The following is a 12713-nucleotide window of genomic DNA, read 5'->3' as shown; positions in this document are numbered from 1 at the left end:
GGCTGCGTGACGGAGGCAAAAACCGTAAGGGTCGCCCTGAGACAAGGGGATCGAACAACCCTCAAACTCGCATGAAGCGAGAGGGGGGACTCCGGAGTCGCATCCATCGGACCCACGCGTCCCCTAGGGGATCCCCAGGGTCCTGAGCATTTACTATAGGAGGACTCGCGCTCAAGTAAACCCAGGCAGGGGGCACCACCAAGTATCAGGATGAGGTCAAACACCAGTGGCAAGTAGGGCAGAACCCCCTTACCAAGGCAAAAACAAAAAGAAACAAAATCCCACAAGAGGACAACATACCCCCTCGGGAGCCGGTCGGCCGAGCGAACAGCACACTGGACTTGTGATCCTGTGGTCCTGGGTTCGATCCCAGGCTCCGGCGAGAAACAATGGGCAGAGTTTCTTTCACCCTATGCCCCTGTTACCTAGCAGTAAAATAGGTACCTGGGTGTTAGTCAGCTGCCACGGGCTGCTTCCTGGGGGTGGAGGCCTGGTCGAGGACCGGTGCTGCGGGGACACTAAAAAGCCCCGAAATCATCTCAAGATAACCTCAAGATAACCCCAATGAACAGAGCCGGCCGCTGTGATTGGTGACAACAAGCTGCACAGCACCCTGCACCCCTTACTAGGGCAAAACTGCCTCCTACCCTAAGGTAAACTAGGGAGTCAAAACACCCAAGTACCCAAAGGGCGGCTGAAAAATTGAGTAGTTAAACGGACCCACAGAGGCAGATCCCAAGGAACCTGCCCCAAGCTCCAAGGGCAGTACTTACAGGGCACCTAGGGAAGGGAACCCTAGGCGCATGCAGCCCGAGAACTAAAGAGTAACTCCTGGCTCTCGCACCCCTGGAGAACAGCCTTGACACACAAGGCACAGTGCAGTAAAAGTCTGGAGCCAGATGTAAGATGATATTGATCCTGAGCAAAATCTACTGTCACAAATCTATAAGAACCCCCATATTGATCATCACTACCTGTACTGCAGTTATTACACAGCACACTAGGCAAAAGCCAAACTCTAAAATAACACTTGCTTATCAGTTTTCAACCAAAATGTCAGATCTCTTTGAAAACATTTTGATGATATAAATGTACTACTCACAGCACTAGGTACTAATCATTCATTATTTTAACAGAAACCTGGCTAAGTAAAGACCGTACCCAACTGTGACGGGAAAAGTTGGTGGTCGTGCAGTCTCTGTAATGTCAGTCACAAAGCAAATAAAATATAAAATGAAAAGAAAAAAGTAAACTGCAAGTTGTCTTCACCCTGAGGTAAACTGTAGGATAAAGCAGAAGGAAAAAACATTTAAAAATACTTTACTTTGATAGAAAAATTAAGTTAAACAAATTACAAAAATATCCAGGCTTGGCTCTAATACAAAGTGTGCAAACAAACAAGATGAATAATCAAATTTACGTTACGTTAAGGTGCAAAATAAAATATGGTGCAGGAATACTGTGAGCTAGTCTGACTAAATCTGTTACCACACCGAGATGTGTTAACGGGTCTACTCAGTTGAGCACGCAGCAGTAATCTGAACTTGTAGTGGGCTAGGTAGCCCTATTTATACAGAATGACGGCCGGCCAGATGGCGCTGGTGACTTCTTTAACTATTAACCGGCTCATAAACTACTTGTTTCAGGTGGCGTGAGCTCCCAGCGACCCAGGTGCGAGGTGGGGTGACGGGCAGTGGTGAAGGGGGAAGACTGGTATACTGTCTAGACGTCTAGAAGTAGTAGTAGTTCTTGTGGCTGCAGTACTTGCATATATAGACGTGATAATGGAGCAGGCCGAATCTCTTCCTAGAGATTTTACCGTGATTAGGTACTAATCTATCATCCATTATTTTAACAGAAACCTGGCTATGTAAAGACCATACCTAACTTTACAACTTAGCTGGTTATAAAGCCATTCACAACTGTAGGCCTAACAAAAAAGGAGGTAGCACAGCTATATATTACCAAGATACCTTCATCTGCAATAGTGTCATTAGTGATAGAAATGACTACAGTAAATATACCTATGCTCAATTCTCGATTAAATCCATTAAATCCTCCTTCACTATTGGAGCCATCTATTGATTTCCTAATACAAACATAGCTGCATTCTCAGATAACCTGAAGAATCTTATCATAAACAACAACTTTAACAAAAATCACATTATTCTGGGAGGTAACTTCAATATTGACCTGTGTCAACAAAATAGCCCTCAAGTAAACTATTTCTTAAACAGCATGAACTCCTGTATGTTAATCCCCACAATCACCAGACCCACCCAATTCACTCAAACATCTGCTACTACCTAGGATCATTTATAGACTAACATAGCAGCTCTCCTTACATCTGGTATAATCACTGACAGAACAACTGACCACTATCCTACCTTCCTCATAGCAAAAATGGACATAAAACCACCAGCTAACAAGAAACTGACCTTTAGGTTGCACAGTGAAGCAGCAATAGGCAATCTCACAAATGCCCTCCACAATATAAACTGGGAATCTGAATTTAATAATACACAAGATATAAATTCATTAACTAACCTCTTCCTTTTCAAAATTTTAAGCCTTTACAATACTTATTGTCCTCTCCTCACCAAGCAAGTAACTGGCAAAAAGTTAAATAATCCCTGGCTCACAAAGGGCATACTCAAAGCAATCGACAAGAAACATGAATGTAAAAAAAAAAAAACTTTTTGGCGTAGTTGCAAACTAAGTACAGTAGTTAAGAGGTACAATACAGTAGTTGCAAACTAAGTACAGTAGTCAGTGCTTACCAGTATACTGTAATAAGAAAAGCAAAAGTTTCCTATTACGAGAATAGATTCAAAGAAGCAAAAGGCAACATGAAAAGCACATGGAGAGCCATCTCTAACATCCTAGGAGCTAAACAACATTCACATACCCAGATAAAAATCTCTAAGGAAGGTCATATACCTGCAACAGATCTAGAAACAGCAACTGAATTTAATAGATTCTTTTCATTGATTGGATCTAACCTTGCCAGAAAAATCCCACACTCAGACACGTTACCACATATCTTTCAGGCAGCTACCCAAACACTCTTCTCTCACCAATCAGCCCTACAGATGAATTTTACATCATCACACTCACTAAAAACCAAAGCTGGGAACATTAGTGAAATACCATCCATGGTAGACAAAAGTGTCTCCCATGCACCACTCATAGCTTTGCTGTTCAACAAATCTCAAGTCGTACCTTCCCCGAGATTCTTAAAAAAAAAAAAAAAAGCACGAGAAACGAAAGTTCATAAAGGAGGCAATCCGGCAGACAAACAATTACAGACTAATATCAAAACTACCTATATTATCAAAACTATTTGAAAAATTATTTACTAACAGCTCTACTCCTATCTTGTAAAATTCAACATGCTAAGTCCCTGCCAGTTTGGTTTCCGCTCCCAAAAGAGTACCAATGATGCAATTAATAAGTCTCCTTGATATAATCTACTCAGCCCTTGACAAAAATGAGTTTCCAATTGAACTCTTCATTGACTCTTCATTGATTCACTTCTTTGATACTGTTAACCATAACTACCTCTTACTTAAACTCAATCTGGAATCTGAGGCCTTGCCCTAAACTATATCCGATCCTATCTTAGTGACAGACACCAATATGTAGCCATCAATGACAACCTCTCCCACTCTACCATTAATTGCAGGGGTGCCACAAGGCAGCATCCTAGGACCTCTCCTATTTCTTATATACAGTACATCAATGATCTGCCTAATGTCTCTAACATGCTTAAACCTATATTGTTTGCTGATGATACTACCCTCATCTACTCAGACCCTAATCCGCACATCTATATAAATAAAAATGGAAATGTTCGTTTGGGCATAACCGCTAATCTCCGAAAGTTCTTCACCGATTGCTTTGAAATTTTCACACAATGTTCCATTCGCATCCAAGCAGGTTTTTATATACATACTATATAGATGTCGCGTCTCTGACGGTAAAAATAAAAAAAAATCTTTTTTCTGAAAAACTGTGTTTTTCATGTGTTTTTCATGCGAGGAAATCTTCGAAACCTCTTTACCGATCGCTTTGAAATTTTGACAACGTTGCATTTGAATAGGTGCGTCTTTTTATATATCTACTATATACATGTCTCACCTGTGACAGGAAAAAACATGCCTTTTTAGAAAAACAGCGCCACCTATTGGACGTAAGAGCAACACACGCTGTAATCTTTGAAAGTTCTTCACCGATTGCTTTGAAATTGACAACGTTGCATTTGAATAGGCGAGTGTTTTTATATGCCTACTACAGTACATAGATGCAACCCTTGTGACAGGTAAAAACGTGCATTTCTGAAAAACAGCGCCATCTGTTGCACATAATAGCAACATGCACGCTATACTAAATACGTCACGAATTCCATTTCAATGTTTCCAATTGCATTGATAAATTTTATTTTCATAGATTTCAATTTATTTTATTTTTAATTTAATTATTTTATGTGACATTGTGTTGTAATTGAGCTGTGTTGTTTACCATATCGTTCATTTCATAAGTACAGTATAAGTAAAGATGCCACACCTGTGACAGGTAAAACTATGCTTTTCTTGAAAAACAGTGCCATCTGTTGCATATAAGAGCAACACACATGCTATACTAAATATCCATTTCAATGTTTCTGATTGCATTAATAAATTGAATTTTTATAGATTTTGATTTATTTTCATTTTGATTTAATTATTTTGTGTAAATTGCATTGGAATTGAGCTGTGTTGTTTACCATACCATTCATTTCATGAGTACAATTTTTTTTTTTTTCATATTCTCATTTCATTTTTTAACTTTTTTTCTTATATTTCAGTGATGGGAACATCAGATCACTTGATGTTCCCAATTTTCTGATGGGAACATCAGACCATTTAGGAAGGCATCGGACGAAGGAGTGGGGAATGGTGGGGATAACGAGGAGACGAAAGTGAGAGATGGTGGGGAGGACGAGGGGACAAGGGAGGGGGTAATGGTGGGGAAGGACGAGGGGATGGGGGAGTTTGGGATGGTGGGGACGAGGGGATGGGGGAATGGAGAATGGTGGGAAGGACAAACGGACAGGGGAGTGCGACATGGTAGGAAGGAAGAGCTAGGGGATGGAGGAGTGGGGAATGGTGGGGAGGACTGGGGGACACGGAAGGTTGCTGTGGCTCAGCAACACACATGCGTTGCTGAGACACAGCAACGCGTGGCCAGGTACTGCTAGTATTAAATAATAATGTAAATAATGAATTAAAAAAATCAACTTATGGATGTCAACCAACAACTTGCACTAAACATAGAAAAGACCTACTACATCTTATTTGGAAGCAAATCAACAAATGCAATTCAGCTTCAGACAGACAATGTTAACATCAGCAATAAAAATGATGGAAAGTTCCTTGGCCTATACTTAGACAAGAGACTTAACTTCAGCACCCACATACAACACATAACTAAGAAAGTCTAAAACAGTTGGTTTACTCTCTAAAATCAGATATTATGCACCTTACTCTGCTCTGCTCTCACTATATTATGCACTTATCTATCCCTATCTTACTTATGGTATCTGTGCATGGGGTTCAACCTCTGCAAACTACCTCAAGCCCATCATCACCCAACAAAAATCTGCTATCAGAACAATAACAAACTCTGCTTTCAGACAACACACAGCTCCCCTGTTTAAATCCCTAAATATGCTAAACAAATTCACTCCACACATTCTTTTGTGCCAATTACATTTACAAAACCCTTTTCTTAGGTGCAAACCCTGTTCTGAAACCCTTCCTGGACAAATGTATTAGTACACACAATCACCAAACCAGACATAAATAACTCTTTGATATCCCCAGAGTCAAACTTAATCTTTGTAAACACTATACAAATAAAGAGACCTAGTCTGTGGAACTCGCTCCCTAACGAATTGAAAAGCAGTCCATCTTTTGCCTTATTCAAAAACAAAAAGTACATAATTTCATTTTCATAGTTTCCTACTGAGTGCTTTAACTTGCACTGTCTCTAGTGCTACCCAATCCCCCAATATATGTACCTAACCCATATAACTTTACCATTGTAATCTTTGATATCATCTGATATCATGGTTGTTATATTGAGTGCATATTCTACTTCATTATTCCTTGAAATGATCTTCAAATTGTGCTACAATGAACCAATTGATAACCCTGAAAGTTTACCCTAATGTACCTAGAAATCCTTGTCATTCTAATGTATTAATCTAATCTTTGTTTATTGTGTAAAAATTACTTACAATTTGTAAACATTTTTTGTCAACTTTGCTGGAAATTATCTACTTAACTTTCTATTAGATTAAGGACTTGCCCAAAACGCTATGCGTGCTAGTGGCTTTACAAGAATGTAAAAGCATCATCATTACTATGTACAGTACTCAATTAACCCCCAATGTACCTTCTTGTAAGCTAAATAAATAAATAAAAATAACAAAAATAAATAAATAATACATGGGTTAAACAATCCATGGCTTACTAAGGGTGTACTGTACTTAAATCTATTAATAAAATACATGACCATGAGAAGAAGTATGGGTTAGGGGTCATGTCCAAATTAAGAAGTTTCAAGGAGATACTGTACTCATCAATGCTGTCTACAATAATTAGGAGAGCCAAAATAAAATACTATGAAAATAAATTAGACCAAATTAAGGGCAACATTAAGAAAACATGGAACACTATTTTCCAAATATTAGGATAAAAATAGATTTTGAATAAAAAACCAATAATCATATCCAATGACAATGGTGTGCTTTCAGCCTCTGACACTGCTACTAAATTAAAGTTTCTTCTCATCCATTGGCACATTCCTTGCAAATGATATCCCATCCTCCCTAACTAATGTTAAGGATTACCTTACAGGAAACTTTCCAGTCTCTCTGTACCTAACTCCCGCTAATTCCTTTGATATTATGATAAGCCTTTCTCTTATAAAAAATGTCAAGTACCCTAGCTGAGATACCAACTAATTTACAAAAAAGCCTCCAGATTTCTGGCTCCAGCAATTGCATTGCTCTACAACAAATCACTAACTCCAAAAAGTTCTGGATATTCTAAAAAAAAATTGTGAGAAACCCCAGTCCATAAATGTGGTGATCTCACAGATGTCAATAACGTCAGACCTATATCAATTCAGCCAACCTTGTCAAAAATATTTTAAAGCTAATCTACCAGCAGCTTTACTCTTATCTAGCTAAACACAATATACAGCACTTAGCTCTTGCCAAAATGACTTCAGACCCCAAAAAAGCACTAATGATGCATGCAGCTCTTGACAAACTCTTCTCAAACTCAAACACTATGGAGTTAGAGGTCACTCCATTGAGTACATGCAATCTTACCTCAAGGGCAAAAGCAGTACTGTACTGTATGAGCTCGCTTATCCAAACAATGCAACACGTGCCCTACAGCCACGGCTCCCGCGCAGGCCGGGCTCCACGGCTCGCGCGCAGCCCGGGCTCCACGGCTCGCGCGCAGCCCGGGCTCCACGGCTCGCGCGCAGCCCGGGCTCCACGGCTCGCGCGCAGCCCGGGCTCCACGGCTCGCGCGCAGCCCGGGCTCCACGGCTCGCGCGCAGCCCGGCTCGCGCGCAGCCCGGCTCGCGCGCAGCCCGGCTCGCGCGCAGCCCGGCTCGCGCGCAGCCCGGCTCGCGCGCAGCCCGGGCTCCACGGCCACGGTTCACGCAACACATGATAAATCCTGCCTCACAGGTTTAATAGAATTCTATGACCAGGCAACAAAGTTAGGCAAGAAGAGAAGGGTGGGCAGACTGCATTTTCTTGGACTGTCAGAAAGCCTTTGACACAGTACCTCACAAAAGGCCATTACAAAAGTTGGAGCAACAGGCAGGAGTGAAAGGTAAGGTGCTCCAGTGAATAAGGAAGTATCTAAGCACCAGGAAACAGCAAGTAACTGTGAAAGGAGAGACATCAGAGTGGCGCGACATCAGCGGAGTCCCACAGGGCTCTGTGCTTGTACCTATCCTGTTTCTGATATATATAAATGATGTTCCAGAGGGTATAGACTCATTCCTCTTAATGTTTGCTGATGCAAAAATTATGAGAAGAATCTAGACAGATGAAGATAGACAGAAACTACAGGACGACCTGGACAAACTGGAGGAATGGTCTAGAAAATGGCTACTAAAGTTCAACTCAGGAAAGTGTAAAGTAATGAAATTAAACAAAGGGAGCAGAAGGCTGAGCACTAGGTACTGTCTGGGAGGTGAAATTCTGCAAGATTCAAATAGAAAGATCTGGGGGGGGGGGGTTGATATCACACTGAACCTGTCCCCCAGAAGCCCACATCAAAAGGATATTATCAGCGGCATATGCTAGACTGGCCAACATAAGAACTGCCTTAGAAACTTGTGTAAGGAATCATTCAGGACCTTGTATACCACTTATGTCAGACCAATTCTGGAATATGCAGCTCCAGCCTGGAGTCCATACCTACTTAAACACAAGTCAAAGTTAAATTAGATTCAGAGGTATGCCACCAGAATAGTCCTGGATCTGAGTGGTATGAGTTACAAGGAAAGGCTAAGGGAGCTGAATCTCATGTCCCTGGAAAATAGAAGAATATGGGGAGACATAACCACCTACAAAATTCCTAGGGGAATTTACAGGGTGGACAAAGATAAATTATTTAGCACGGGTGGAACACGAACAAGGGAACACAGGTGGAAACTTAGTACCCAGATGAGCCACAGAGACATTAGAAAGAATTTTCCCAGTTTTTTTTTTACACCCCCACAACTCGCGCCCCACCCCCACAACCCGCCCTCCACGCCCACAACCCGCGCTCCACGCCCACAACCCGCGCTCCACCCCCACAACCCGCCCTCCACCCCCACAACCCGCCCTCCACCCCCACAACCCGCCCTCCACCCCCACAACCCGCCCTCCACCCCCACAACCCGCGCTCCACCCCCACAACCCGCGCTCCACCCCCACAACCCGCGCTCCACCCCCACAACCCGCGCTCCACCCCCACAACCCGCGCTCCACCCCCACAACACCCGCTCCACCCCCACAACCCGCGCTCCACCCCCACAACCCGCGCTCCACCCCCACAACCCGCGCTCCACCACCACAATCCGCGCTCCACCCCCACAACTTGCGCTCCACGCCCACAACACCCGCTCCACCCCCACAACCCGCGCTCCACCCCCACAACCCGCGCTCCACCCCCACAACCCGCGCTCCACCCCCACAACCCGCGCTCCACCACCACAATCCGCGCTCCACCCCCACAACCCGCGCTCCACGCCCACAACACCCGCTCCACCCCCACAACCCGCGCTCCACCCCCACAACCCGCGCTCCACCCCCACAACCCGCGCTCCACCCCCACAACCCGCGCTCCACCCCCACAACCCGCGCTCCACGCCCACAACCCGCGCTCCACCCCCACAACCCGCGCTCCACCCCCACAACCCGCGCTCCACCCCCACAACCCGCGCTCCACGCCCACAACCCGCGCTCCACCCCCACAACCCGCGCTCCACCCCCACAACCCGCGCTCCACGCCCACAACCCCCGCTGCACGCCCACAACACTCCAGGCCCGCCCACAGATACAATGACAAGGCAAACATTAACTAGCATCACCTCACCCATACTGTTGGAGGTCATCTTCCTGGTGTGTGGTGGACGCCAGCATGGTGCGGGTGTTCCTGCAGGGGCGGTCAGCGGGAGTCCGGGCTACACTCCGTCCGCGTCGCCTGCACGCGTCACACTGACTGATCTCCCACTACCACGCTCCTCTCCTCCCACTACCACGCTCCTCTCCTCCCATTACCACGCTCTTATACTATATACAAAGATATTACAAATATACTCCCTATTTCTCTACATGTTTTGATGTCTGTGGGACATATAACAAATATTATGTTACAGAATATTGCAGAATTTTAATTTTAAAAAGTGTACTGCCGCGCACTCGTCGCTTCATTACAAACCCCTGCCATTTTTGGGCGTGAGGATGGACATAGGCGATATAAATTGTATTAATTTATATACAATATTTGCAACTGCAGTTGCTAGTAATTTGCAACTGAAGATGCTGGAGTTTATTGTAGCTTCGCGGTTGCTAGTAAGTTGCAGCTGCAGTTGCTAGTAAGTTTCAACTGTAGTTGCTAGTAAATTGCAACTACAGTTGCTAGAGTTTACAACTGCAAGTTGCAGCCTATGGTGTGCATGTGCAGGGATGCATGTTAAGTGATAATAATAACGAATATGATAGGCCTAAGCCAATGTAACAGAAATTGTAATGGCAATTAAATCTAAAGGATAAATCTTTATACAAAATATATACCAAAATTTACCTGAGGGCCGCTATAACACTCTAGTGGCCTCGACGACGACAGGAAGCCGGCGGCTTGTCAAAGGACCCCCGATTCGTCCTGATAATTTTGTCCAGCTGTATTTTAAAGTTCAGCAGAATCTTAACATTTGCAGCTTTGGCAGGTAGGCAGTTCCATGAGTTAATAGTCCTGTGGGTCATAAAGCATCACCTGTTCTCAGTCCTACACTGTGCCTTGTTGAGCTTGAAAGCATTTGAAGAAGAAATTATCTGGTTCAACAATTGCCAAATTTAAAAGAGAGTCCAGGAAGTTTTTTAGTTTAGCTCTTCTATTAAGCACCACATACCCATATTGTGGGCGGTAGTGGAAAGGGTTACAGAGGCATATAATGGGCTCAAGGACTGAATCCAACAATTCATTTAGCTACAATCTTGATGAGATAGTTACAAAATTCAATATACGTCGTCACATCATCAATGGGTTCGAGATCGACCAGAAGTAGAGTTTCTAAATTAGGGAACTGACATGTGGAGAGCTAATGTTATAATTTATATGTTTGTCCTGCACACCGCCCCCATCCAGTGGGCAGCGGTAGATAGGTTACAATCACTTAGTTTCTACCTACATTTAGCAAACTGAGGATATTTGGCTAAAATTTCTAGTAGAAGATCATTTTGAATGAAATATGTGAACATCTTTGGAACACTTGTTGCAGAATTGTCTCTCAATTCACGTATCTTTTCGCACTCCATCACATAGTGACGGAGGGTTATTATTAAGTTAATAATTACTACATTATTTAGATACTATCGATAACATATATCGACGCTTTTACTGCTTATTTTCACGAGTATGGTGTAAAAGTACGGTTAAGTTTTTAACTTTCAGATGGCGTATGTAACATATCAAGGATCATCACCATATATTTTAGCACGTGTCAAACAGATAACACAAACTATGTTATGAAAACAATGCACACTTATAAATATATCCAAACAGTAAAGATACAGAATGAAACTCATGGTAGCACAACAAAAGAAAAATATTGCAAAGAATAAAGCAATTGTTGTTTCTTAGAGTTACCGGTTGATGCCCTTCTAGTCCCGAAATAAGTTTACCTCTTTTGCCTCAGCGCTCTGTCGCCGGTATCGCTAATTTTCTCATATATTTAACTCTGGTTTCCCTTCAAAACGCATAAATCTTTCGCCTTTTACTAAAGATTTCCGTGGAGGGGAATAACTCAATGAGTCTTAAATAATTTTTTCTTGGCCCATTAAATTGGGCCTTATTACCCTTAATATTAGTAGTTCAAAGTAATAATACTGGGGCTACTTCGTGGCTTGGACAAAATAGAGGAACCTGTTTGCAGGAGACTAAGCTGACTATCCCAAATATTATCCTAAAGCACAAACTGTAAATTATATAAATTTTCTCTCACCTGCCAAATAAGCAGTCAAATTAGAAGATTAAATAGCATAAATAAAAACCCACCTGAAATATCAGTTTCCTTGGAGCGAAAGGAAACCATTGGACCAACCAAGAGATCCTCCTGGTCCAAATAATTCACACTAAGTAACCTCATTTATCTTTACCAACAAGGTTTGAAAAGAAAAGTACCTTTCATAAATGGTTTCCTCACAGAAGCAAATGCAGTATTTGCAACTTTCACATAAATCTATACTAAAGATTATGTGGAGAGTGAGGTTTAGATTACATATTATAAGCACTATCTCTTATCTCACAAATGCACTCTACAATAGTTAGTTTAGTTCATTTGTTATGCACCCCATACCCATCGTGTGGGCGGTAGTGGAAAGGGTTACAGAGGCACATAATGGGCTCAGGGACTGAACCCCACAATTCATTTAGCTAAGCAAGTTACAATCTTGATGAGCTAGTTACAAAATTCAGTATAAGTCATCACATCATAAATGGGTTCGAGATCGACCACAAATTCAGTTTCTAAATTAAGCAACTGACATGTGTGGAGAGCTAGTGTCATAACTGATATGTTTGTCCTGCACACCGCCCCGCATCCAGTGGACAGCGGTGGATAGGTTACAATCACTTAGTTACTACCTACAGTTAGCAAACTGGGGATATTTGGCTAAAATTTCTGGTACTAGATTATTTTGAATTTTATTATTATTAACATCTTTATTGACAAAATTAATTACAATTTTGCCTAATCTGAGGATTTTGATAGTCTTATTAAAGTGAGGATAATGCTAGTATTCACTGTCACGCAGGACAGAGGGTCATACATAAGACAATAGGATCTAAACTGTAGGCTGAAGCACATATCATGGTTACAATCAATGTTTTAATGTATGGATATGTGAAAACAACTTACTACTATGCACTGCC

At 42.5% G+C, this 12713-nt stretch overlaps 1 protein-coding gene and 1 non-coding gene across 2 annotated transcripts in view; one reads left to right on the top strand and one right to left on the bottom strand.

Moving 5' to 3' along the window:
• LOC138368637 (uncharacterized) overlaps positions 1–9817 on the bottom strand; it is a 169987-nt gene extending 160170 nt beyond the window's left edge. The window contains exon 1 of the mRNA XM_069331296.1: positions 9657–9817. Coding sequence (XP_069187397.1) covers positions 9657–9703 — 47 coding nt within the window. The 5' untranslated portion in view covers positions 9704–9817. The remainder of the gene's footprint in view (positions 1–9656) is intronic.
• Positions 9818–11515: 1698 nt separating this feature from the next.
• Positions 11516–11632, top strand: LOC138369196 (U5 spliceosomal RNA). The gene has a single exon (XR_011229775.1). It is a non-coding gene; the product is annotated as a U5 spliceosomal RNA (small nuclear RNA).
• Positions 11633–12713: the final 1081 nt, after the last annotated feature.

Source organism: Procambarus clarkii, chromosome 3 (assembly GCF_040958095.1).
Source record: "Procambarus clarkii isolate CNS0578487 chromosome 3, FALCON_Pclarkii_2.0, whole genome shotgun sequence".
NCBI classification, from domain to species: domain Eukaryota; kingdom Metazoa; phylum Arthropoda; class Malacostraca; order Decapoda; family Cambaridae; genus Procambarus; species Procambarus clarkii.
This window is presented reverse-complemented; position numbering and strand designations above follow the sequence as displayed.